At 41.8% G+C, this 26,882-nt stretch overlaps 2 protein-coding genes across 5 annotated transcripts; both read left to right on the plus strand.

Moving 5' to 3' along the window:
- Positions 1-725: 725 nt before the first annotated feature.
- si:ch211-117l17.6 (regulator of G-protein signaling 21) lies at positions 726-15,316 on the plus strand. Of its 2 annotated transcripts, XM_056414688.1 has the most exons (6): positions 726-828; positions 12,369-12,569; positions 12,670-12,765; positions 12,854-12,909; positions 13,079-13,245; positions 14,816-15,316. In XM_056414688.1, exons 2-6 carry the CDS (start codon positions 12,493-12,495, stop codon positions 14,999-15,001), a joined length of 582 nt encoding a protein of 193 aa, XP_056270663.1. In that variant the 5' UTR covers positions 726-828; positions 12,369-12,492; the 3' UTR covers positions 15,002-15,316. The 2 variants fall into 2 exon arrangements, with proteins under 2 accessions (XP_056270663.1, XP_056270664.1); XM_056414689.1 differs by lacking the exon at positions 726-828 and having other exon boundaries at positions 12,312-12,569.
- A 3,207-nt stretch (positions 15,317-18,523) lies between these two features.
- si:ch211-117l17.5 (regulator of G-protein signaling 1) lies at positions 18,524-21,566 on the plus strand. Of its 3 annotated transcripts, XM_056414650.1 has the most exons (5): positions 18,524-18,717; positions 19,100-19,159; positions 19,471-19,535; positions 19,668-19,834; positions 20,004-21,566. In XM_056414650.1, the coding sequence occupies exons 1-5, from the start codon at positions 18,647-18,649 to the stop codon at positions 20,190-20,192; spliced, it is 552 nt and encodes a 183-aa protein (XP_056270625.1). In that variant the 5' UTR covers positions 18,524-18,646; the 3' UTR covers positions 20,193-21,566. The 3 variants fall into 3 exon arrangements, with proteins under 3 accessions (XP_056270625.1, XP_056270626.1, XP_056270627.1); XM_056414651.1 differs by lacking the exon at positions 19,100-19,159; XM_056414652.1 differs by lacking the exon at positions 19,100-19,159 and having other exon boundaries at positions 19,474-19,535.
- Positions 21,567-26,882: the final 5,316 nt, after the last annotated feature.

The raw sequence follows: 26,882 nt of genomic DNA on the forward strand, positions 1-26,882 counted from the left end.
TGACAACTTTGACAACAGAAATTCAGCCTTTTCGCCTACTGAACCAGCTCTAACTCTGACTCACTATTTACAGGACATACAGTAATCTTTACGAATGTGTGTACACATGACCACTAGATGGAGACAGATGTCTGGTGTAAGCAGAAGTACAGTAAAAGCCTTATTTGGAAAACAGCATAATTGCACAGGCGGTTTTGACCGGTGTAAGCACTAAAGCTTGAAACTAGCATAAGGAACCACATTTTACAGGTTTAACATTGAATTTGTTCTTTAATTTTTTTAATCTGAACCTACACTGTTTTATGACTTATATCAACATGTATTGTAGTTGATGTGAGTATTATCCATATATTAGTTAATTATATACTGAATTGTCATTCAAAGAAAACGCTGCAAGAACTCCTTGAGCTCTGGTTACAGTTTTTTCATATTTGCTCTTGCTTTTCATCCTTGTTCTTTCTGTTCATCATTCATGATTGGTTTACACGTTTTCATTAATGCCATCCGTTATTATATCACACGATAAAGCCAGGGCAATGTGGCAATGGAAGTACGACACTCAAAGCAGGGACGACGGCATAATAGGAACCTGCGAGTTGGACTTCCCTCCCCGAAATCACGTCCCTCGGATACCAAAAGCTGTTTCACTTCCACAGAGTCTTCTGGTGACACAGTTGAAACACGGATTCCTCGCCCTGTCGGGCTGCGTGGACAGCGATGGTTCTCTGTCGCTTCAACAACAGACAACCAAGAGAATCACTTCACTTCATCTTTGAAGATGGCGCACTTTTGAAGGCTTGAAGACATCTACACACAGCAGCTAAAACTGTCCGTATTGTTCAAGAGTTACATTTCTGCTTTTATGTCACAGTTCTTATATGCTTGAGATTTGTTGTTTGGTTTTGCTTGGGCTACTTCCTCTTCCCAAACAATGGGCACTCCTAAATAAAAGGGCTTAGCGCGATAGATTTAATCGATGTCGAAGCTTTCAGATTCAAAAACTCTACTGGAGCAAATAACACTCGACATCAACCAACATAATGCTTAACTTGGACTGGGACTAGAACAGCATGTGAGTGCTTGTTATTTATTCGTTTTTTCTCATAAAACTCTTCTCCGTTGCTGTATCATTTTAAGATTAAACGCTCGCAATGAATTCGATTTTTCAGAGTGTATTCATGAGCATCTATCAACATACTTTATATTGTAACACAGCCATTCCTCATCGGACCTCTGATCTTTGAGGAACAAAAACCTAGACAAGGACTTCCTTTAGCATATGATTCATCTGAACATATGACATTTTCCATCCAGACACTTGTTTACAGCACGACACTATGTTCCTCTTCTTTTGATTTGTTGGGTTTATTAGGAACGATACAACAACAACAAAACAGAATCCCTTTCCATTCGTTTGAAATGCGATGCCTGAATGTAGAAAAGAGTAGTGGGAGTCCTCACTCCCTCCCCTTCAGTTGTTCACTCTCACACACTTGTCACTTACACATGGCCCAGCGTGATGGAAAAAAACTAATTTCAGATCGCACAGGGAGTTGGACCACAGAGTCAAACTGACACAGAATAAGTCCTGCTGCTAGCCTTCAGCTCTGTGCACTCTACCTCCACCTGTCGCTGCAACTGCAGCACTTTCATGCGTAGACCATGAGCATGATGGGAGTTCGGGTGCAGAATTATTCCGGTGACCACATTTGTTTTGAGTTGCCGGCATTCGTGAAATAATGTCAACACAGATTCTGGAAGTAAAGAGTTAAGTGTCCGTACGCATTCTCTTCAGGGAGACTACTATGATGTACATGATTTTTTTGTTCTCTTCTTGATGACAAGCTTCTGTGTCTAATGACTCGGATCACAGAGACTCCCGTCTCGATTTACCTGACTCACAAACACAATCGGCAATGCCAATTTGTATTTGGTCTTTAAAAGACAACCAATTAAAGTCAGTTACATCAGATATGTAACTGCACTGTTCAGACCACACAGAAACCGTAGAGTACTTAGAAGGCAATGCTTAAGCCTGTCAGAACGTGATCACACTGCGTGTTAATAATTTTATAACCTATACTGTGTTTGTACAGTGCAGCTTGTAACAAATCAAACTAATTTGAAAGTGTCATATCTCTCTGTGGTCTCCAGTGGCCTTGTGCGATAGTATTGTTGCTGTAAGCATTCATATCTCACAAAGCACACTTCCTGGCAATCAGCTATGGTGAATAGTTCCCGATTTTCCATTATTTTGTAATGCTAATGTCACAACAGATCCTTTGAAAACATCCAGAAGTTGGTGTTATACAGTAGCTGAATGAAAGTGGGTTATTAGGAGGACTATAAAGTGGACTTTAGGAGGGTACAACAACAGAGGACGTACTCACCACTGGGGATTAACGGGACTACTGTGGAGAGGGTGAGCGGGTATAAATACCTGGGAGTCCACATCACCGAGGATCTGACATGGTCAACAAACACAGACACTCTGGTGAGAAAGGCAAGGCAGCGCCTCTACCACCTCAGGCAGCTGAGGAAATTTAAAGTTTCCCAGAGGATCCTTCAGTCCTTCTACTCTGGAGCTGTAGAGAGCGTCCTGACAGGAAGCATCACAGCCTGGTTTAGCAACTGCTCCGCTCAGGACAGGAAGGCTCTGCAGAGAGTAGTGCGTTCGGTTGAACGCACTATTGGAACTACACTCCCCACCCTGCAGGACTTGTACACCAGGAGGTGCAGAACCAGAGCCGGCAGGATCATGAAGGATCCTCACCACCCCAACAACAGACTGTTTCAGCTGCTGCGGTCAGGCAGGCGCCTCCGTAGTCATGCTGCAAGAACAGAGAGACTGAGACGGAGTTTCTTTCCTCAGGCCATCAGGACTGTGAACTCCGACCTCACCAGGACCCCCACATAGACCCACACAACTGCCCCTCTTAGGCACACACACACACACACACACTTAGTGTAAATATTGTACTGTAAATATTGTGTTGTTTTTTATTGTAAATAGTGTGTACTTGTTGCCCTTGCACATTCCTGCTGAGCATTGCCACTTTCATTTCACTGCACACCCTGTGTGTGTATGTGACAAATAAAACATCTTGAATCTTGAATCTTGAATCTACTGTCAATCAGGGGGAATATTGGGATTGTGAACACACAACATCATACCAAGCGGATATTGCCTGAGATTGATGGCTAAATTTGACGCGACGTTCATCGTGACTGTAATAGAAAAACAGCATTGACAGATTCTAACAAATTCACTGGACACGGACAAATTGATTGCTTTACAATTTTTTTTTAACTAATTAGATTGCTGCATAGGCGATAGTTCTGTGACTAAAAGAGGGCTCTGTAATGTTATTACATTCATAAGCGATGGACGTCATAAGAGTTGTGCAAAAGCAATATGACATAAAGGGGAAAAAGTTAAAATGGGATTCAGTTTTTTTACCAGTGTTAAATGCTCTGTCGGCTTACTGTCCACTTGCAGTGGCCATTCAAGTGTTTGCATTCACAACGTTATGCTATGTTCACCTGAGGGTCAGGTGATAACGGTGGTATTGAGAGAAGCACACTTTGCTGTTAAGTGGAACTCGTTGTACTCTCAGCCATCTGCTCTCAGTGAAAGTCATTAAGGATTTTTCCACCTGTGTGTGAACCACCGTACGAGAGGAAATCAACCCACACAGTGGTGAGAGCCGATGACTCAGCCATTCATCATTTATTCAAAAGTCCGTCAGTTTAGTTCAAGTTTTCTGGCAAAGAAACGCTAGTGGCAGCATATTTGGCAAGTTGTAACCATAAGTGTAACTATGGTTGATTGCCTACTGCATGGTTGGAGGAGATTCTTTGAACTATCAGTTCTTTATTTTGTTATCGCTATGGCGGATCTCCATAGGTTCACATCTACATTAAAAAATAATTGTCAAGCACCAGGAAGCACCAGGAAGCACTGGACCTCAGTCGTAGTGATTCCAACCTCGGGGTCAGAACACCCTATGTGGTAACAAGATACAACTGAGGAGGCACAAACTAATTGACACTAAACTAGTTTTTTCAAATCCTTGCTTTGTCCTTGTAAAATGCTGGAGAGTATATACAGTATATATTTCTTTATTCCAGACTCATGGGTCCATAAAACAACAAACACAAATACAACAACAATATATAAAATACAATACAATACCAACCGTTGCAGCTAAAAAGTCACTGTAGGTTAAAAAACATACAAACACGTGTTCCATTGCTTCCAGAAACAAGATAAATACCTGGTATCACTCAGTGCTGGGTCAGCCAAGGCTTTTATCACAAAATTCTCTGAGACACGCAATCAACATTTAAATTTCTATATAAAATTCCACATAACAGCATGGAAAGTGGGAACATTACGGGCCACAAACATCTGACTTGCACTTGTCTATCTAAGAAGCTTGCGCAGCATTCTGTAAGCATCATTAAATGCCACGTGAATCATTTTCATTTTTCCTTTGCTGTAACTGCACCACATGTGGGCTGTATACAGAGGAGTACAGTAGGCTCTAAACACAGCAGTTTTAACGTCTTCTGTACACATATGAAATGTACGTGCCAGTTTCCCAAAAAGAATGAAGGAAAATGTAGCTTCTGATCCTCCTTGGTTTTAGCTATCATGATAACACTCTTTTTAGCGTTGAACTCGATATCATAGTGTACACCATACCTTGAGCAGACTCTGAGCAATTGTTGTAAAGCAGCGCTATAAGGAGACAGGACCACTAAGTCGTCAGTATAGATCAGATGGTTAATGAGACTTTCCCCCACCATACAATCTGTCTTACACTCTTTTAACTCTTTAGAAAGGTCATCCAAATAGAGATGAAAATATACATCTACTTAAGGACTCTAAACAATGAAACCATCTGAGTTTGGTTGGACTGCTCACAGCGGGGGGGCATAATGCAACGTGTGTCGAAAGGTGATGCGTAGGCATGGCTCTAACAGGGTCACAAGCCACAACAATTATTGTAATACAGTCACCAAAGTAAATTGATGGAATAATGTGTTCAGTCTAAAATGAGAAAAAAGCATATGATTCAAACAACATCCTGTGTACACTTTAAATATAACTCAGTTTGACTCAACGGATGTGGATCACTGAGATAAGCTGCTTGTTGCTTCTATTATCTCTCCTTCACCGTCTCTGTTGCCATTTGCAGTTATCGATAATATTTCATAAGCAAGTCGACAGGCCACATGCAAAATGTAAGGAATAATGGCACACCACAAATACACCTTAGTGCAGTGAAACAATGAGTTGCAACAGAAGAGCCACAACATTATTCAAGATAATACACATGGTCAAAAAAAATTACTGGAACTATAATCTGCAAAGAATATAATCCCAGTCGGAGTTCAGATTCAGGATTTCTGGGAAAGGATTAAAATGTTTTAAATGCTTCAAGAGAAATGAGAAAACCAAAATCTGTGTGGAGGACACAGCACCAAATTCGTGGGAAATGCTGAATTAATCGTCAGAATCACAGAGGCTCGATGGTCAATAAACCAAACCACAGTCTGGCATTGGTAATTGACTGTCCGGTAAATCCTGTCTGTATGCTGTTTATAATGTTAACGGTGGAAGATGTACCACTAAAAAAAAATAAAGATCTTCAGTAATGTATTCAACAATAGGTCCCTGGTGTCAGACTAAGATAGCAGGCTGAATTAAACAGCAGGCTGTCGCTAGGTAAGATCCCCCTTGTTGTATTTAACTCAGTTTCCCACTGTTGCGGTTGCTGTTTGTTTTATTGTTCAATAGTGAGTGAAACAAAACAGTGAAGTCGGAGGAGGGATGGATAGCTGAAGCTGAAACTACCTTGAAACGTTACTTCTCCATGGGGATGAATAAAGTATCGTCTGAGGGGGAGGGGAGCTGCAGATTCTGTTTTTCACTACGAGTGACTCCTCTCGCATTGTTATTGGACACATTGTATTGTTGTGTTATAAAAAATATATTGTAGCCGCATTAAAGAACACACATTGGGGAAAACATCAATCAAGATAGATAGATAGATAGATAGATATATACTTTTTAAATCCCCAAGGGGAAATTTGTCAAAATCAAGTGCAATTGGTATATATTTTTGGTATGACATGTAAACAATGCCGTTACACACGCTCAATGGACTGATCGTGATGACGTTGTGAATGCCGATGTAGTTTTGCATTCTCTAAACTTTCTCATGTTCCTGATGAAACAACCGTCCAACCAAGCGTGCGATATTAAGGGCGTCATCCCTTAGAGAACTCCCTGACCTCTACTGCTCTCTACTGCAGCTCCTGTTCTTGTGTGGAAAGTACAAAAAAAAGCCCACTTCAGCATTCTCTTAACCACAAACAAAATGGTCAGACCTCTGAGGGAATCCACACACAAACACACACACAAAAGCACTGGCTCTGCTTAGTATCAGTACATGTAGAAACTTCCTCAATGACTTCTTGTCTCCTGTAATGCTATTGCATGCACTGTCCTTACATTAATCAAAGCATGTTTCCATGACTGTGTGCATTTTGTCCAGCCTATTATAGATGCTTAGATTATTCACACGTTTTTTTAAATGTAAACCTAGTGATTCTGCAAATGTTGTCCCAACACCTGAGGTGTCTACCTGGTCTTTTTAGCTGAATTGCATGGCATTTTCTCCAACTGATGACAATCTTATTTCTCAACAATTCCCGCCCTCCTTTTCCGACTGCAGTCGTGTTACCCTCGCGGTGAACCCTCATGGTAACCGTTCTGCAAGTTTTTTTTAAAAGCCGTGTTCTGCGAGCTGTTTGAGCACAAGCAATGTTAGGTTTGTGTACAACGGAGCTTACCTTGAACAAGCAAGAGTTCATGAGTCAAAAGCTTTCGGTAAAGAAAAAACAGTTGAGACGCATCTTCCGAATGCGTTGTTTACATGTCCAAAGAATGCTCCTAAAACTTGATTAATATCATTACATTACATTACATGTCATTTAGCAGACGCTTTTATCCAAAGCGACTTACAATAAGTGCATTTCAACCTAGAGTACAAACTAAGAACAACAAGAATACAGAAAGTAACATTTCCTCAACATAGTCGAACTACAAAAGTACCATAAGTAAGTGCTATTTAAGTGCCACTGAAGTGCTAATCTGTGTTTTAATCCAGATATAGTCGGAAAAGGTGTGTTTTCAGTCTCCGACGGAAGATGTAGAGACTTTCTGCTGTCCTGATGTCAGTGGGGAGCGTGTTCCACCACTGAGGAGCCAGGACAGCAAACAGTCTGGATGTAGAGTGATTAGCTCGAGGTGCAGGAGTCACAAGTCGGTTGGCTGTTGCCGAGCGGAGCGAACGTGCCGGGTGTACGGTGTGACCATATCCCGGATGTAGACGGGCCCGATCCGTCTAGAGCACGTACGCCAGGACCAGTGTTTTGAAGCGGATGCGAGCAGCCACCGGTAACCAGTGGAGAGAGCGGAGGAGCGGAGTGGTGTGGGTGAATTTCGGGAGGCTGAAGACCAGTCGAGCTGCTGCATTCTGGATGAGCTGCAGAGGTCGGATGGCCTTAGCGGGTAGACCAGCCAGGAGGGAGTTGCAGTAGTCAAGGCGTGAAATGACCAGAGCCTGGATCAGAACCTGCGCCGCCTTCTGAGTAAGAAGAGGACGTATTCTCCTGATGTTGTGCAGCATGTACCTACAGGAACGCGCTGTCGCAGCGATGTTGGCCGTCAGGGAGAGTTGACTGTCGAGTGTCACCCTGAGGTTCCTGGCAGTCAGGGTAGGGGCCAACACAGAGCTGTTGAAGGTGATAGTCAGGTCGTGGGTGGGGGAGCCTTTCCCTGTAAGGAATAGTAGCTCGGTCTTGTCAGGGTTGATTTTCAGATGGTGAGCAGACATCCACTGAGAGATGTCAGTCAGACAGGCAGAGATTCGCGCCGCCACCTGTGTTTCGGACGGTGGAAACGAGAAGATCAGTTGGGTGTCGTCAGCATAGCTATGGTATAAAGCCATGCAAACGAATGACAGAGCTGAGAGAATTTGTGTACAGAGAGAAGAGGAGGGGACCCAGGACGGAGCCTTGAGGAACCCCAGTAGTGAGAGGACAAGGATCAGACACAGATCCTCTCCAAGTTACCCGGTAGGTGCGGTCTTTAAGGTAGGAAGAGAAAAGAGCGAGTGCAGTGCCTGAGATCCCCAGATCCTGAAGAGAAGAGATCAGGATCTGGTGGTTCACGGTGTCAAATGCTGCAGAAAGGTCGAGAAGGATAAGGACAGAGGAGAGAGGCTGCTCTAGCAGTGTGAAGCTGCTCAGAGACAGCAAGGAGGGCAGTCTCTGTCGAGTGGCCGGCCTTGAATCCAGACTGGTGAGGGTCAAGAAGGCTGTTACTGTGGAGATAGGAGGACACTTGGCTCAAGATAGCTCGCTCCAGAGTTTTGGAGAGAAAAGGAAGAAGAGAGACCGGTCTGTAGTTGCTGACTTCAGACGGGTCGAGCGTGGGTTTCTTCAGGAGAGGGTTGAATCTTGCCTCCTTCAGAGAGTTAGGCAAATAGCCAGTTGAGAGGGAGCTGTTAATAAGATGGGTGAGGAAGGTCAGAAGGTCAGTAGCAATAGCCTGGAGAATGGGAGACGGAACGGGGTCAAGGGCGCAGGTGGTCGGTCGGGCGGAGGTCACCAAGCTAAGAACTTGATTGGGAGACAAGGGGGTGAAAGAGGAAAGAGAGGGGGATGAAGAAGTTAGTGTTGGTGAGGTGATAGAAGATGGATTGGTAAAGGAGGAGCGTATGTCGTCTATCTTGTTTGTAAAGTAGTCGACAAAGTGGCTCGGCAAAAGGGTGGAAGGAGGAGGGGGACAGGGGGATCAAGGAGGTTGGAAAAGATAGAGAAGAGTATTTTGGGGTTAGAGAAGGAAGACTGAATTTTGGTCAGGTAGAACGAGCTTTTGGCTGCAGAGATAGAGGAAGAGAAGGAGGAGAGGAGAGATTGATAGAAGAGCAAGTCTTCCGCTTGATTCGATTTGCGCCATTTTCTTTCCGCCGCTCGCAGGGTGGCTCTCTCGGCGCGCACCGAGTCCGACAACCACGGAGCCGGAGAGGATTTCGAACCGGTCGTGTCTTAAAAGGACAAAGAGAATCAAGAGATGAAGACAGGGAAGAGAGGAGAGTGTCTGCGGCAGAGTTAGGATGCATGAGTGAGAAGCAGTCAGTTGAGGGGAGAGCAGATAGGACAGAGGAGGCCAGAGAGGAGGGGCAGAGGGTGCGAATGTTGCGGCGTACAGGTGCAGAGTCTGTAGATATGGGTGGGTTGTCAGTACCAGAGAGCGAGAGAGAGTAAGAGATGAAGAAGTGGTCAGAGACATGGAGAGGAGTCACAGTGAGGTTAGAGGTAGAGCAGTTTCTTGTGAAAATGTAGTCAAGGTGGTTGCCGGCTTTGTGAGTAGGAGGGGAGGGACTGAGTGAGAGGTTAAAGGAAGACAGTAAGAGTAAGAGATCACATGACTTCTCTGTCTGGATGTTAAAGTCACCCAGAAGGATGAGCGGGGGGCCGTGTTCCGTGAAGTTCGATAGGAGGACGTCTAGCTCGTCCAAGAAATCTCCCAAAGAACCAGGGGGACGGTAGAGAACAACAATGTGAAGTTGAACCGGATGAGTAACCGTCACAGCATGAAACTCAAAAGTCAGTGGGATAAAGAGTGGAAGCGGGTAGGGAGAGAAACACCATGTGGGTGAGATGAGTAAACCTGTACCTCCACCCCGACCAGAGGGTCTGGGTGTGTGGCTGAAGGAGAAGGCAGAGGAGAGAGCAGCCGGGGTAGACGTGTTCTCTGCTGTGATCCAGGTCTCAGTGAGAGCCAGGAAGTCAAGCGACTGCTCCATGGCAAAACCAGAGATGAAGTCGGCCTTGCGGTTGGCTGACTGACAGTTCCAGAGGCCTCCTGTGACCAGGTGCTGGGTGTGAGTAGAACGGGTAGGAAGGATAACAGAGGAGGGGTTCCGGTACATGAATGAGCGAGTCCTATAGTAACTACGAGTAGAGATACGCACAGGTATGGAAAAGACACACATATTCAAAAAATGGGGAAATACTCAGCCACCCCCGAAGACTCCAACGGAAGACTCCTATGTCTTTGTCCTCCGAGTCTTGACTCCAACGGAAGACTCCTATGTCTTTGTCCTCCGAGTCTTGACTCCAACGGAAGACTCCTATGTCTTTGTCCTCCGAGTCTTGACTCCAACGGAAGACTCCTATGTCTTTGTCCTCCGAGTCTTCGTCCGATGAGTCACGCCGACGCTACAGCTGACGCAAAAAACCCCATCCGGTTATGAGCCCAAGTTAGTGCCAATTACCTCCAGCTGCGTTGACACCGCCCCTTGGCTTTTGGTATCATGTGTAAGGTCTTTATTAGAATATCCTAGATTCGAAAAAAAGTATAAGTTGGAACACCCAAAAGGTATATGCTGTTCACTTGCCCAAAATCAAATCCAGAATATTGTCATATTTGGAATAATTGTGAAATATTAGTCTCCATTTAAACATAGTCGGTAAAGCAGCTATAGAATAACTACGTCCCTCCATTCAGTCTGTACCCTTTTAATACAGAACATCAATGTGAAATAGTGCCACCACAGTTCCAATTGAACATATTGTGTAAATGGGGCTCGCTGATGTGTATATGTACATGTATATATATACTGTATATGTATTTGTCATTTTTGACTTCCCATTTTTGTAATTCTTACCCCCGAGCCGTCTTTCAAAACAGGTCAACTTGTAATTCTTGATTTGACCGACCATGTGACATCTCAGAAAAAACATATTATTTGATATAATGAATTATATATTATAATTATGAATATTATATATAGTTTGTATACTCTAATTTGGATAGAATAACTATTAAAGTCAGGTGATCAGCTGCGCCACAGGTTGTTATTACATTCCATTGTAGGTATAAACACAGCAAGACTTGGTGAAATGTGGGTTTGTTCATGTGTTTCAGGCAAAAAAATTATAATAATATATTTTTTATTTTATTTTTTGCCTGAAACACATGAACAATCCCACATTTCACCAATTCATGCCGTATATATATAAATATATATATTTTATTTTTTATTTTTTATTATTTATTTGCAACCTAGGACAAAATGTCCCAGGACTCTGTTAACTGATCGAGTTCTGAGATTTCCTGACTGTGTTTTGCCACCAAAAGTTCCACTATTCCAAACTTTTAGTTAAGCCACAAAATCATAATCTGCCCATCTTGCTGAGCTCAAAGCGCAGCCTTTTATGATTTAATTATAGATTATAGCAAGATTATGGCAAGGTTTTCTATCATGTTTTTTATAACGGTCGAATACCAAGAGCTGTATATTTATGTGTACACACAAAATGAACCCTATATTTTTCATTTTAGAAAGTAGCAAAGTGTGAGCTCAATAATGGATATGACCGCATTGCTTTGAAAAATTACTGCAAGGCAATTGGTTTTGTTTTCATATCATTGTTGCAAGCTTTCATAAATAGTTTGGTAATCGTTTAACATCAGTATACCTATTATGACACATACACTGTTTAGAGACTAATGGAGGGCCGGGTTCTATCTTCTAAAGATAGTCGTATTAGATAGTATTCACGTTTTCGAAAGATGTTCTTGTACTTTCAAGTTGTGCACAATTTGGTATTGGACAGTTAAGTGTCATTTGCATGAGTTGATTCAATCCACAGAACTGTTCCTTACTTTAAGCTCTACCATTGAAAACGTTATGTTTCAATCATTGACAGTCTGATCCAAGCCATTCTACTGGCAACACGCTTCGGCCTCAAGGAAGCCCAACTCTGCTTTTGGACTGTGGGGCCGAGGGTCTGACCTTAGGCCCGCGGAACCTTAAGGGCTAGGGTTAGGGTTAAAGCCACAGCCACCGGTTCAAAGTACCCCTTACACCAAAACACACACAAAACCATTCAGAACCAGGGTCAGTTAGTGTGACGGTCCAGGTATACTGTATGTCCACTCATGTTATGAGATGAATATCTGTTCAGTGAATTCAATATCTGAAAATTGAAGGTCCATCATCAAATGTATTTAACGAGAGATGCTCAAAGAATAACTACCTCAGTAGAAATAAGACAGCAAAACAACTCAGAAATGTTTTTTCTCACAGTACAAGGATGGACCATCCTTAATTAACACCATGTTTTCAGGCCCCTGTCCACCTCGATGCCTCGGTGTCTCAACACATAACGTGAACATGGTACAATCACAAACTGGAATTGTACAGCTGTGAGTCAGAGACTGAAGCAGCAGCAATCGTCTGTATTCTTACCAAAAAGAATGTTGATTCTTGTACCGGCAGGCCCTGAACGTCACAGGCATCACACCTTCCCTGCAAGGTGAAAGGAAGTTGGCGAACAGTGCTGCTTAGAGACGCCATAACAGACTACCGTCACTCCTTACAGGACCTTCCCAGGGATGTTAAAATGCCAAAATTTCAGTTTTCAAAGATTCGTCTCCATAAATTTAAGGATCTAATGAAAAATGTGAAGCAATCCAGAAGGTAAGTCAGACTGAGTAATGACTTGAGCAAACTGGACGGGCTTACTTTTTTAATTTACTCTGTTAAGTTGTGTTAAAGCTTACCTTCATTTGTTTTGCAGAAGTGATATTGTTCTTAGTCGAAGTGGGCGTAAGAAGGACATCCAGTGCCTCATGGGACCAAGAATAAATGATGCGACATATTCTTCAAAACCCAGGTAGTCTATATGGCACGATTATAGATGTATGAATGTTCCGGCTGTTCATTACGGTGAAAATGAATTCTCAAACATCTTTTTATTACAGTTGGCAGACTGATCATAAACTTCAACCGACTCTGGAAAAAATGCTACATGATAAAAGTAACATGTTACAAAATGTTTTGAGACAATAAAATACCGCCAACCACCAAAAGTTAACATAAATCTCATAAAATAACGCTTTAGATTTGTGTGCACAAAATCTACCCTCATGAAATTTCTAATGATATTTATTGAATGGTGAATAATTTGAATGTCTTCCTCTTTACAGAGTATTTAGCAGCATTCCGCAGCTTCCTGAAGTCCGAGTTCAGTGAAGAAAACCTTGAGTTCTGGCTCGCATGTGAAGACTTTAAGTCCACTGCTTCACCGGAAGACCTTCACTTGAAAGCAGAGGGGATCTACCAGGAGTTCATGCAGCCTCTGGCCTCCAGAGAGGTCAGTTCTTCAGTGAAACCAGGGTTCATTATTGACAATGCAAAAATGTATATTTTAGAATTATATATCTACTAAATGTCAACACGTTCACTGCCAGTGTTGGTCCCTGAGGTGCTCATTCAAAGTGAAGTATCGTGGTTGAGGACATAAAAATGTCGAGTCCCGACAAGTAAAGATCCCACACAGTTGTGTTTTCATGACTTTTAGGGTCATCAAGTTGGCTAAAAATAGTATCCTTGAGACTTGGCCTAAGCAAGTCTTTACACTCAAATGTAATGATTTATGTTTTTGGAAAGTTAAATCCACCCCCCCTCCTCAAAAAAAAGGAGAGTCCCAACAATTTTACTGTGTAATAAAAAATAATACATCGTATGTTTGCCGAAACTGGCTTCAACTGTTCAGCAAAGGGAGTTCAATACCACGTCAATACTTTCCTACATGTTGGGTTTTCATGAGGTCAGAAGACAAGTAAAAAGGCAACTGCAGTCACTATTTTTACACATACAGTCAGAAGATAATAATACTTAATGTCTTGCATTATGGTGAATTATTGTGCAACAATCTATAGTGGAAGTGTCTTCTTGTATGTCATTGTTGCATGTATTTTAAGGAAAACACCACATTTAGGTAACAGGTGACAATTCAAAATATGAAAATAAAATGTAAGTGAAGGCTCTCAGATAGTATCCTTACTGAGTGACTATATGTGTAGGCATGGTTTACTCCTCTATCCGCTTGAGTTTCTTTAATTTGGGGAAGTAACCGATTTTAAAAGTGCATCCCTGATCACCTCAATGATACATTTATTCATTTCAAAATTGACTTTCCATTGACATTATTTTTGTTCTGGGCAACATGCAACGAAAAGATTGAAATATCTAACTATCTCAAGACCTGCCGTAATACTGGTCTGGTCTGCCAGATGCGCACAACCCTTTTGTGGGTTCTGGTCTCTGGATAAGACACATTTCCGGGAAGCAGCTGTACGCTGCTCTTCATCAGAGGTGGAAAACTGAAACTAACGGAAAACACTTCTGATTGTGCATAAATCTCACCAACATAGTGTCCCCGCTAATCTTAACTTCACTACCTCCAATGGAGAGACGCTCAAAGCTGCTTTTCGGAAGCACACATTGTAACACAAAGCTAAAAGTCAGAGGAGTGCACAGGAGTGTGTCGTTCCATTGAAAACTTGCAAGCTGCATGTGAGCGATTCAGAAGAAAGCCTCGTCTTCAGCAGGGAAAGCCTTGTTGAAAAAAAAAGCTTAGATGACGATGGTGAAAGCAAGCCTATAGCGATACAATTGTGACAATGTGTTTTCGAATGTAGGATTAAATTGCCGTTAAAAACCGCTGCACAAAAACACCCACCAGAAGAACGCCTCAAGGCCCCCCCCTCCTCTAAACCGCCACTCGACGATTCCGCCCCCTGATGAGAAATACTACTTCGGAGGGTCTTATTTCTTAGCTTTTTTATGTGTAGCACAGTTTTCTGGCAAATAGATTAACTGCACTTGCCACTGTTTTCAACGCCATTTACACTGAGTTTTCTCTTGGGTTCCTTGTCTAGATCAATGTTGATCACCACATTAAGGAGAAGATCAAGAAGTCTTTGGAGAAGCCGAGCCTCTCGTGCTTCGATGAGGCCCAGAAGCACGTTTACCTGCTGATGGAAAGAGACTCTTGCCCCAGATTCCTGCACTCAGATGCCTACCTGAGTCTAAAGTACAAATCCAGGACTCGTTGGTACATTTAGCTCAGAACACAGTACCTTCTTTTAAGGGCTGAGAATCTCTTTGTTATGAGAAGAAATGTTCGACCATAATGCAACACTGATCTCCTATATGATGGTAAGATGATGTTTTGATGAAATGTTGTGGAAAAAAATAAAGCAGGAAAATAGAAAAGTGATGTGATTGAGGAACAAATGTGTACAGTATGTACGTAGGGAGGAAAAGAATGCCGTTGGTGAGGAGTTGTTTGAAATAACGTATGTGTTGAAGAAGTTAAGGTGCAGAATTCAGTATGATGAATGCTAAATAAATGGTTTTCTGTCAAAGAATAAAAATGACCTGGCTTTTTAATAATATTAATTTTACAAAGTCATGACTTCTTGACCATCTTTGGATACATTTCAAAAGATGAGTAGTTCTCACTCAATATCTATAAGCATGTTTACTATTATAACTCTTTTCCATGTAGTCAGGCATTTGGGACAAAGATTTATATTCATCTGACTTTAATCGAACTGGACTAGGTATGAGAAAAAGAAAAAAAAAGGAAGAAAAGAGAACAGTTTCCACCGCTCACCCAGCAAGGAGATTCTGTCTTCGGTCACATGTCTGATTTATCCTTTAATTAGGTACAGAGATGACTCCACACACCAACAAAAGGCTTTACCAAACTGGAAAAAAGTAACCCCGCGCTAACCCTTGATCTCACTCTGTTCTGTAAATGGCCTTATTCTTAAAAAGTGTGCCTTAAAAAGGAGTACTGAGGCAGCTAATAATAGCCCAGCGGGCTTAAACGACAACACTGGAGTCATCAGACAACCTGATGCGTAACAGATCAGGCTGAATGCGCTGCCTTGTTAGGGGAATAACCTCATCGCCCACAGACAATGATGGCAGAGATACACAAGTGCTATACTTTGAGACGATATGTATTGACGTCTTAGGGGTGAAGCTTTGTTGGTTTCCTCCGAGCAGAGTATCCAGGTGTAATAAATGGCATTGAGCAAAAAAAAATACACGGTTTGTTTATTCTCAAATTCTCATTATGTGGCCACGAAAAGCCTCGCTGCGTGATATTTTGAGCATAAGAAAGCACGCTATGCTATATTAGGAGGAGCTTTAGTTACATTTTACAAATAAAACTATAAAACATCTTTCCTATTCTTGCCAAGTGCTTTGAGTGCCTGTGCAGAATGAACACGTTTAAGGATGCTATATAAGTGGACATTGTAAAATTGTGCTGATACATTCAGTTTTGTGATGTGGCAGATCAGTTTTTAGACAAATACATTATGTTGATGAAAAAGCCAATACTGGACACCCTAACATGTTTTTGCTGCTGTATGTAAGCAGTGTATGAAAGCTTAAACTATTTGTAAGCTAAGTGTGTCATTGAGTCGGAGCATACTGGGATGTCAGGGCTTGTTCCTGATAAGTGCCAAAGGTCTCACATCTTCATCTCGCATCACATGGAGCACTAAACTTCACACACAATCTGTCACCGATCCGGCACAGTTACCATGGTAGCGAAAACAGTCGTGAGTGCTGTCGATGGCACGGTGTCAATACAGTCACACTTGGGGAACTTCACGGCCAGATCTGGTCGCCGAAGGCCGATAACGTTTGAGCCGCTTTATTCCTCATTGGCCCTGGAATTGTAGAAACACGGCACAATAAAAAGGGAAAGCTCTCCGTTCACAGTGTTTGTTGATTCTTTGTAACGCTTCAGAACTAAGAACCGTGTTTTTGGCAAAAGAGGGAGAGACGCATTAAGGAAGCCGAGCCAAAGGGCAAATTGTAAGAGACGAGTCCGGGGCATCAAATGGTGAGCAGGAGCAGCTGGTGATAGGCTAAGACAACAGATGCATTCAGTCAGAATTATGATATCGCAGAAGTCCTGTGAGGTATTTTTAATTACTGCCTGAATCCTAATTCTCTCCTTTTCCTTTTCAGAATCTCTTCCTTGTTATAACTTGTATTCACAGGGGATCAAACCCTACATCACTACTGGGCACCATGTTGGCTCAACAGTATTTGTATGACTGCCTGTATCCATCACCTAACTCAAGGCCCTGACTTAAATCCTCCTCTTTAATGCCAAATATCTGGGTATCCAGTAAGCTGCAATAAAAGTCAGAATTGATTGACAGCTTTGGACAATTTCTGCGTGTCGTTTTTTAAATGTGGACGATCATCACGTCTTTGGACGACAGAGTGTGTGGCTTTTTGGAAATGCCAGAGAGACTTGCCTGGACAGCACCTCATACTAGTTTAGTTCAAGCACCAATATATATCCTTCCTTACATCTCCTTTACGATATAATGCACATGCTAAATAAATTCTTTTTTAAGTTTCAGTCATCTGCACTCTACTTCCAACGCCAGACCAAATACATCAAAGAGCTGCAGTGAATCCTAGGAAACATATACGGTCAAAGTTTAGCGCGACCAACGCTAATCATGGATAACGCTCGCCAATCGCCAAGAAACTGTCCAGTTCACTACAAGTTCTCACACCACAACTTGAGTCCTGGCCAAGGCCGGTTATTTCTCTTCACTGTTGGCTCACAGTCCCTCTGAGAACTAACCGACTCAGATGTAAGAGGCTGTCAAATCTATCTGAGTCTGTGTTGACATTGTTGTTGGAATCCATGTTCATTATTGTAGTCGTTGACCTGGTTGGCCATCCCTCTCTGGTGTCACGGTTTCTTCAATTTGAGGTGAATTAGCTTGATCAAAATGAGTCTAAATATCAGTGTGTGCATACAGATATGTGTTTTTTATTTTCTATCATATTATCTCTATGGTGTTGTGAATCCCAAAAAACTGATCTTAGAGGATGTGAGCGTTGGCAACATGTCCTCCATTTGAGGGTTTAAAACACCTTTTATTACTTCTAGGGGTATTGTATTTCTCATGAATATGACAATATGTATAAACTATACGTATATTAGAAAACAAATACACACAGATGTGCATGTTCTGCCCTCCATATTTGGATTTCGGCCTCCAGTTTTGACAGTGTAGGAAGCTTTCGGCAGGACCGAAACAAGAGTGTGGTCATGATGTGAAATCCTGACTTCCTGTCGTCAAGTCCATCTGTTGCAATCAATTTGCAATTTCCTCTTTCTCGCTCAGGACTGTGGCCTCGTGTTTTCAAGAGGCTTCACCTTCCCGTCCCGTTTTCAGACAGCTATACCAAAACACAGTGTGTGAAGGTCACGATTTGCCTATGTTACAATGTTACTGTCATTTGCATCTGTTCTGCCGGACTAAAAATAATGTGAACACAGCATGCGCTGTCTGTTTAGTTTGTCCAGTCAGGAGGAGGGAGGGATCCGGAGGAAAGGAAGCAGAGAGACATAATAGGCAGTGAGACAAGAGGGGGAGGCAAACATGCTGTACAGTGTGAGTATGTGTCGTTTCTAACAGTGAGGTAGGAGGAAGGAGGAGGAGGAGGAGGAGGAGGAGGAGGAGGAGGAGGAGGAGGAAAAAGGGGTGCTTCCTCTTCAGCCTGGGCTGAGCTGCTGATGTATCCTAGAAACCCCAGTCCGTAGCAACAGGAAACCTTGGTATAAAAAGGCGCGTCGCAGGGGGAACCCTCCTAAGTGTCTTTCAGCCGCAGCATGACCCGGACCGAGAGCCTGAGAGTGTGGACCTAACACGACAATGCCCACCGAACCACCCCACGTCCAACTCTTCATCATGGACAGAGATGACAGAAAGAGAAACAAGAACATGTGAGTGAAGCGTTCATTTTAGCGACGGGCTTTGGGCTTTCCTGTGAACTTTTTCGGTGACTTTGGGCTTCGATGAGAAATGTCTTTATTTCTGTCAACTTTTCAATATATTTGCAAATGTATTTATTTTTTGTGGGGGGGGGGGGGGGGTTCTCACGCCAAACCTTTCATACACAAGAGCATGACTACGAGCAACATTATGGATGCTTGGTGGTATCTCCTGAAAATGGCTTACGTTAATAACGTCCTCTAACTTTACGACACCACAGGCTCTGTTCTAATTACTCACATGCCCGACATGCTTTGACTGATCCACTGAAAACTCATTTAACAGCAGTAAATCCAATACGGATATATTGATGCATTTCTTATCTCAACACAGTGGAAAGAACTTCATGTGCCGACTCCAGTGCATGTTCTCACACTCATCAAGCTCGGAGAGGTAAGGGGACTTATGGAGTGTTTTGCATACATTTCAGTTTTAAAATAGCCAGCCTGCTCCCATCATTGCCATCTATGGCCTCATGAAAGGATTCAAATGAAGTCGAGAATCCATGTTTGCTTTGGCACGGCACGCACGCACGCCAACATATCCCATGGTTTGACGTTTCTGCGCAAATTTGATAATCACATCTGCTCCGCTTCCTTGATTTAGACTGCTTCTGTCTCCTTACAAGCCCTCAAAGTTCACCCAGGCTTTATTTGACCCAAATGTGATGTTGGTTGAGTAATCTAACTTGAATTCTCTCCCAGCAGGCTAAGTTTAGAAGACACCCAACAATGGTCACAGTCACTGGAAAAGCTCCTCGAGTCTAAATGTAGGTTGCTTTTCCCCTGATGATGAGAATACCGCTAAAACAGTCAATTACGTTCGTGAGAATGAGAGTTAAAGAGAATATGTGGCGGTTATCTGTGCCTTACGCTGGCTGTGTTTTCTGTGCTTTCCTCAGATGGGTTGGCCACTTTTCGCAACTTCCTGAAATCTGAATACAGTGATGAGAATATTGAGTTCTGGCTCACCTGCGAGGTCTATAAGAAGATCAAGTCTTCATTCAGAATGTCCTCAAGAGCCAAGAAGATTTATGAGCAGTTCATCAAAGCAGAATCTCCTAAAGAGGTAAATCCAACTGAGAAATATCCACACGTCCATGCACATATCCCATGACACGCTTTGTAAATACTGTTATATCAGATCATATTAGAAAGGTGCCGACTCACATGTTGAGCTTAAAATATCTTGCTCTTGGCTTAAATCCCCTCGTTTCTATCTGTCTGCCTCATTCCAGATCAACATTGACTATCACACCCGAGAGAAGATCAAAAGGAACGTCAAGACTCCCACCATGCACTGCTTTGACGACGCTCAGACGATAGTTTATGGGCTGATGGAAAGAGACTCGTACCCGCGGTTCCTCCGCTCAGACATTTATAGAACTCTCCTGGATAACCTCGCAGCAGACGGCACGAAGGGATGAAAGCGCAGTCAGTGGAAGAGGGAGCGAACGAGAGAGAGAGAGAGAGAGAGAAAGAGAGAAAGGACATGAAACACATAACTGGAATGTTTGAGCTCCTTCAGGAGGGAGGACCGACAACAAAGGAGGGAAAGAGGGGTCTACCGCACGCGCGACACGGACGCCAGCAGAGGCCTCGCCATCGCCATCGCCGTCGCCATCGCTACTGCATCCAAATGTGTCTCTGTCCTGTCACGGGGAGCCGGAAACACACATCTGAGGACTGTGCCTCAAGGAGAAGAATAAACATGACGAGCCTTAATGATGATGACCCTCTAGTGTTTGCACTGGATGATGAGTCTGTGTACGCAGGCCAATTGGAACCACTTTTGACAATGGACGAATCAGTGAGGGGACCGACGCCCGCGCCGACCGCGGCGCCGCGTCAGCAAACCGTGCAACGGAACTCATTTTGGCCTTTTTTGCAGAGGTACTTCCTGGGCTGATTAAGATAGAGGATGTAAAATACAAAGGTCACACTCGATTAGTTGTGTGTTTGTGCGGCGCATCCGTGTGTGTGTGTGTGTGTGTGTCTGTGTGTGTCTGAGGGTGAAAGTGAGTATTTAGTTTTTGCTTTTAACTGCCACTGACGCAGAGTACGATATCACGAAAGGAGTTGGACATTCATTCAATGACAGCACGATGGATGACAACAAATGCATCGCAGATAGAGGACTCAGTCGTGATGTTTTCAGAAGGCCACTTAGTTCTGGGACACTTGAAAGGGAGATGTTTCTAAATCTTTTTTAGATTGGACTGATATGGGGTTTTAAAAACTGATACTGATACTTCTTTAGATTTAAGCTGCCTGTTGGAGATATTTTGTGTCAATGTTGAATATATTTTAAATTTTCCAAAAAAAGTAAGTAGTGTCTTAAAAAATTATCCAGAATAAATATATTTATTTTATGATAACAAAACATAATCATGCACATTTTCTTGTGGAATCTGAACCAAATTCTGCACGACAGCAATTAAGAAGTTCCCTTTTTTTACGGCCAGTAGCGTCTGATTTAATTCCTCAGCCGGCCGGCCCGTATCTTATTCCAGGTGTTGTGATTTCATTTAATAAACTATTTGAGTGGAATTATTAAAGGGATAGGATGGTTCACCTTGCATGATAGAATGTTTAAACCCTGAGAATATGCCTTATTCTTGCTTTGCAAAGCATGTTGTTTTAATGTATTATTAAGGGGGAAATGTTAAGTTAACTTAAAAGTGAAACAGTGTATTATTTATTCTTAATTATCACCATTTGACTACAACGTGTTTTGCAGTGTTGAAGTGATTATTAAAATGTCAAAAGTCATTTGAACGACATTAAATGATTTAAATTGCCTTTTTGGAACAAGGTGAATTTTGTTTAGTCGCGCACACACACACACACACACACAAATACACACAAACACACACACACGCACACAAATACACGCATTACGGTCACTGATCTCTCGTTTCTAACATTACAGCTTTAAGCCAATTTAGTCCGCTAGGCTGTTTAAAGAGAGCGACACACGCCCAGCTAAATAGATCTTGAAACATCGCATACAAAAATATATTGCTTGTTTGCATAATAATCGTCTGGTATATGTTTGAAGCATAAGCATGGAAACATACCGGCTGTGCCAAGTTCTGGTGAGCCGAAGACTTATGTTCATTTTTGTAGAGAAGCAATACAGTGCCGTTGTTGACAAGAGCTAACACTCCATCATACGGAGTGACAAAGTATATATATATAAATATAGGACGATATTCATGAATAGAGCTCCTGGTCTCTAATATTCAAATATTTTCTGAATTTTACTTTAGAAGAACGTGAACTTTTAAAATGAGAAAGTGAGTGCAGGTATATATGATGATACTCCCCAGCAAAAGCTTGCTTTAAATTTCAAATATATATTTTTTTAATACAAAATTGCATCAAAATCAAGATGAACCCTGTGATCTCCAACTATGAATATTGGGTGGCTTGCAGTTTTTGTTTTTATTCTCACATGTGTGATGTCTGCTGTTTTAGAAACAGGAAGGCCTGGACTTCCAGTTTCTTAATGAGTCATTGTGAACAAAGAGGTTTTTCTCTTAAAAGTAGACACAAAAAAGTAATTGAACACAGTACTAACACAAAATCAACAGGAATTTGGAAAATTATTGTAACGTATTACCGTAAAAACATACAATTGACAAGCACTCCTCAAATCTACCAGTCTTTAGTCGGACAAGATCATTTGTATCTCGCTGGTCGCTCAACAGAAACTAAATAAAACCCGAACGGTCTTTGCTCGTCTTTCCACTGGTTTGAATATCAAAAGAATAAGTGACATTTTCACTGTTTACTAACCCTAATGTGACACAGCATATAATTAAACAATAACAAAATCATACTGGCAATGGGAACAGAGTATATGGCCTATTTTAAGTGTGTTTTCCTTAGTTTCATTTGTGTAAAAAGGTTTAATAAAGGCCATACCATCTGTTAGCCACAATTCCAAATAATTGAATGAAATAATTGAAAGAAAATTTGTTTGTCACAAACTGCATCGGGAAATGTGACGTGGAGGTCGTCCACACGGGTTATACTTCTAAAAAAACACGAGTAGTTTATAGAAACATGTTTCAACAGAAATGAACATTGAAGTGTGTAAAACAGCCATGTCAGCAATATAATAAGTATGTGAAAAGGTGATACAAAAATGCATTCATTTTAATACAAATTACTCGCCGCCTCCAATGTAAAGATGTCTTTACCATTTCACATATTTTTCTTCGATCAGGGAATAATTGGAAAAATTCCACCAGATAGTTAGGACTTAGGAGTGGGCAGATGGGGGCATTCCAAATAAAAACACACCTTCTTGTGTAGAAGGTGTGTTTGCACTCGCTAGTCGATCATTTGTTGTTGCAATGAACCCATGAAGTATTTCTGATTTAAAATGTTCGTCAGACTCTTCAACAGCAGGTAAGAAAGCGGCGACCCTCGTCACCATCACAACGATAATTGTTCTCAATGTGTCTGCTCGCTCCGCTATTAGCAGTCAACACTGCTGCGGGTAATTCACTGTCGAGCAGGTGCAATCTGTGATTGATTTCCCACCGTGTCAACTTAATTATGTGCTTGATTTATGGGTAAACTGTTGGCCGGGCTGTGGAGGCAAAATTGGATTAACAAATAAAAAAACAGAGACAACAAACACATCCCAGGGTGTCACGTACCAACTCGTCCGATACGTTGTGAATGCAAAGAAAAACACTTGCTTGATTGATCACAAAATGATGTCGTTAAGTTTTGGATAAACGTCACGATGGGGCTCAAAGTAAGGTGCGTCTCATACAGATGCTAAGTGTGCCGCTATGTGATGTCCTGGTAATGAGAATGGGCCGGGGCAACGCTTCACGTGGGTGTAAACGCTTTGTCGAGCCTAAATCTGTCGTGTGTCCTTACATTCGCTGGGCATACATGTGTGAATCTACATTACTGGCAGGGCGTGGCCTGCATCTACACAACGCATCACCCAGTCCTCATGCGTTGGGCATTGTGCAGTCAGCTTCTATTAAAAGGGAGTGGTTTGTCTGTGTCGATTTCCCGTGACAGTAAACACACACACACACACACACCACACAAACACCTTTACAGGGTTGGAATTCATCATTGTGCAATATTGGCCCCATCAGGCCTTTCATGCCAAAACGAGCTCAGGCAGATAGTTCCAGTTCTCCATGAAAACATATACGCCACAAGGTCAATGAAATCGGGACACTTGGTATTTGAGTTACACAAATTTCTTCTATCCCAATTAATGCCATTTGGCAGTGAAGCTTCGAAACCTCTGAAACTTTACATCATATATTTTAAAACACGCCATTACAAGAGACATTTGATGGGTACATAATTTGGTTTGCACAGGATTCCCTCTACGTTTTTCAGGTTTTGCACATTTTTGGCCATATCGTCGGCTGTTCGATAGGGGGGAGAGGAAAATTAATGAATCATGTTTCCACTTCTTCTTTCTTTTTTTTATGTACCCAAATCCAATTTACAGTAACTGTGGCAGCTGATGGTTCTGAATGAGACACTTTGCTAATATATATTTCAACGGGCTGGAGCCACGAGGAGGGAAGCCAAAGAAAAAGGTCAGGAAGCGGCTCGGTAGCGCTGAGAGTGTCTTCAGCTAAATGAGCAGCTGTCATCAGCACACGATGAATGCCTCGTGGAAAGAAATAAGCTACTTAATGCCCTTACTTAGACATGCCTAATTATAACCCACATAATGACTGACAGCCGGCAGTACTTTTGACAAATTTCCCCTTGGGGATTAATAAAGTATATACCTATCTATCTATCTATCTGATATCGACAAAAACAGATCCATTTGAAATGTCCACATGAAGCCATGAAGACATAGAATCAAACCTGAAATATTATGAGTGAGTTTTGTGGTGTCTCCTTGTCCTCCTGGCCATCACTGTGTCTCTGAAACACTGCCTTCTCATACGGCTATGTTGTCTAGAACCAGTTATTTCAAAAGACTGCGTCATGACCCACAGGTCAATCGCAGGAGATTTTATTTGGGTCATCTCATACATTTTCAGAATGATGTCATCATTTAATGTTTTTATCTGCAGTACACCTTGACCCACATGAGGCTGCCAGAATATTCTCATTGTTCTCATAATTGTAGCCTACTCATAACATTAAATCTATTATGAAAGACGTGCAAACAATCTCTTTAACGGATGGAAAAATGTAAAGCTGGAGCACGTTTACTTCGGCTAAATCTGTGTTGTTTATCTGATGAGAGGAAATTGAAAGATGGACACGTTAACTCCGATAAAAAGGAGCATGTGTCTGTTTTTTTGCTTGACACATAGAACACGTTATAGTTGTTGCAATCTGCCGTCTCACCACTAGATGCCGCCAGATCCTCCACACTGCAGCTTTAAGAGACGGATGTGAGTTTGGCATCAGAAAGCGGGTTAATGGATGTCCCAAAATGTCAAGCTATCTCTTTAACCACATTACAATTAAAGATAAAAATAGGACAGTGAACAGTTATAGATGCTGCACGGCACAGGGCGTCCATTGTCCCTTAGGCTGCCTGTGTCTGTTGTCGTTACATTTCTGGACTGACTACTGGCTTGTTTTGCATTAATTTAGGAATGTTTCTGTGTTTCTTGGAATTGCATTTTATTGGTGTCAATTTGACTGGTTCTGAATATAATATCCTCTTGTATTTTGTTTTCTGTGTGTTTCTTAATCCAACGTCTGTTTTACCGCTGTAAGCAGCATTATGGTTGTTTGATCATTCTAAAAAGAACATATTAATAAGTAAGGATGTGTAGTGTCTATGTGCTTTGACCCCCATCACTTGCCCGCTGTAACGCCGACACACCCCGACATAATGTCAGTCACTAAGGAAATGTGTTGCCATCTCAGGATGAATCCGTGGCAGAAGAAAGCTCCTTCAGCTCTTGTCCTAACCTGCCCAACAGTGTAAGATACAGGAAATCAAGCTCACAACACAACCTTTCACCACTGCAGGCAGGTATCAACATTCACAGTATGTTCAAGGTACATACTTACAATACAATTACATTATAATAGTATGAATTCATTGTGTTAACATTTTAAACAAGGAGGAAATGGTAAAAAAAGAAAAGAAAAAACAGTTGAACAAATACTGAACAACTTTATAATGACATTGGCCTAGTTTGTTTGGCGTGTTCTCCTTGGAGTTGTAGTTGTCTCCCTCTATAAAAAGTTTGAATTAATTACAATTGAATGCCTGCTTTCTTCTATTGCTAAACATGTTTGCCGAATCAATTCATTATAAAAGATTCCCAAAAATCCAAATAATATCAGGCTATTTGAAGACAAATATAGTTAAACTTTAATCCTTAAAATTACACACATACTGTATCACACACTGGAGAAATTTACTGACAGAATATATTTAAATAGAAAAACTAACATCATCTATCATTTACAACACAACAGAACACCACTACATCTGGTCATTATTCACAATGTTTTTACAAACATGACACCACCCATCTTATTGATTAATTAATTAATCCTAATTTTTATTTTTTATTTTCCCTTGCCTGAAAGCCAATTAAATTCCACGTACATGCATACACACAAACATATCAATCTGCCCTCATCTATTTTTTTTTCTTCTTTGATTTCAAAAAGGCTCAGATACACACACGCACACACACACACACCCACACACACACACACACACACCATTCTCTAATACTCTGACTTTATGATGTTTTGTCGTCTGCACTGTGTTGTCGTCCTCTAGGTGTTATGTCTATCTATTGTCTTTTGTCTTATAATTAAAAATAATTAATAAATGTAAAAAAATTTAAGACAAATATTAACGTGTATATTAACAAGTATTTGGCATCCTTTAAAGTCACACACACACCCAACTTTGTTTTCTTGTCTGTGTATTTGTAGTAATATTCTGCTTGTCTCTCGGTGTGGATGTTCTGGTGTGCTTACTGAAGTCAAACGATTGTGTTAAGCTCGGCTAAACACATTCAGGAACTACTTCATGGGCCATTGATGCCCTGCCTTTTTTTGGCTTGTGACCCTTTGCAATGAAGCAATGACTCTGACCACGTCTTATAGTCTTTGTGAGGAAAGGA

The sequence above is a fragment of the Pseudoliparis swirei genome, chromosome 5 (assembly GCF_029220125.1).
Source record: "Pseudoliparis swirei isolate HS2019 ecotype Mariana Trench chromosome 5, NWPU_hadal_v1, whole genome shotgun sequence".
In the NCBI taxonomy this organism is placed as follows: domain Eukaryota; kingdom Metazoa; phylum Chordata; class Actinopteri; order Perciformes; family Liparidae; genus Pseudoliparis; species Pseudoliparis swirei.

Excerpts from the sequence above, each read along its gene's own strand:
- si:ch211-117l17.6 (XM_056414688.1), top strand. The coding sequence starts at position 12,493 with ATGCCAAAATTTCAGTTTTCAAAGATTCGTCTCCATAAATTTAAGGAT. Across the intron at positions 12,910-13,078 it reads AAAAATGCTACATGATAAAA|AGTATTTAGCAGCATTCCGC; the intron begins GTAACATGTTAC and ends TCCTCTTTACAG. Across the intron at positions 13,246-14,815 it reads AGCCTCTGGCCTCCAGAGAG|ATCAATGTTGATCACCACAT; the intron begins GTCAGTTCTTCA and ends TTCCTTGTCTAG.
- si:ch211-117l17.5 (XM_056414650.1), top strand. The coding sequence starts at position 18,647 with ATGCCCACCGAACCACCCCACGTCCAACTCTTCATCATGGACAGAGAT. Across the intron at positions 19,160-19,470 it reads CACTCATCAAGCTCGGAGAG|CAGGCTAAGTTTAGAAGACA; the intron begins GTAAGGGGACTT and ends ATTCTCTCCCAG. Across the intron at positions 19,536-19,667 it reads AAAGCTCCTCGAGTCTAAAT|ATGGGTTGGCCACTTTTCGC; the intron begins GTAGGTTGCTTT and ends TGCTTTCCTCAG.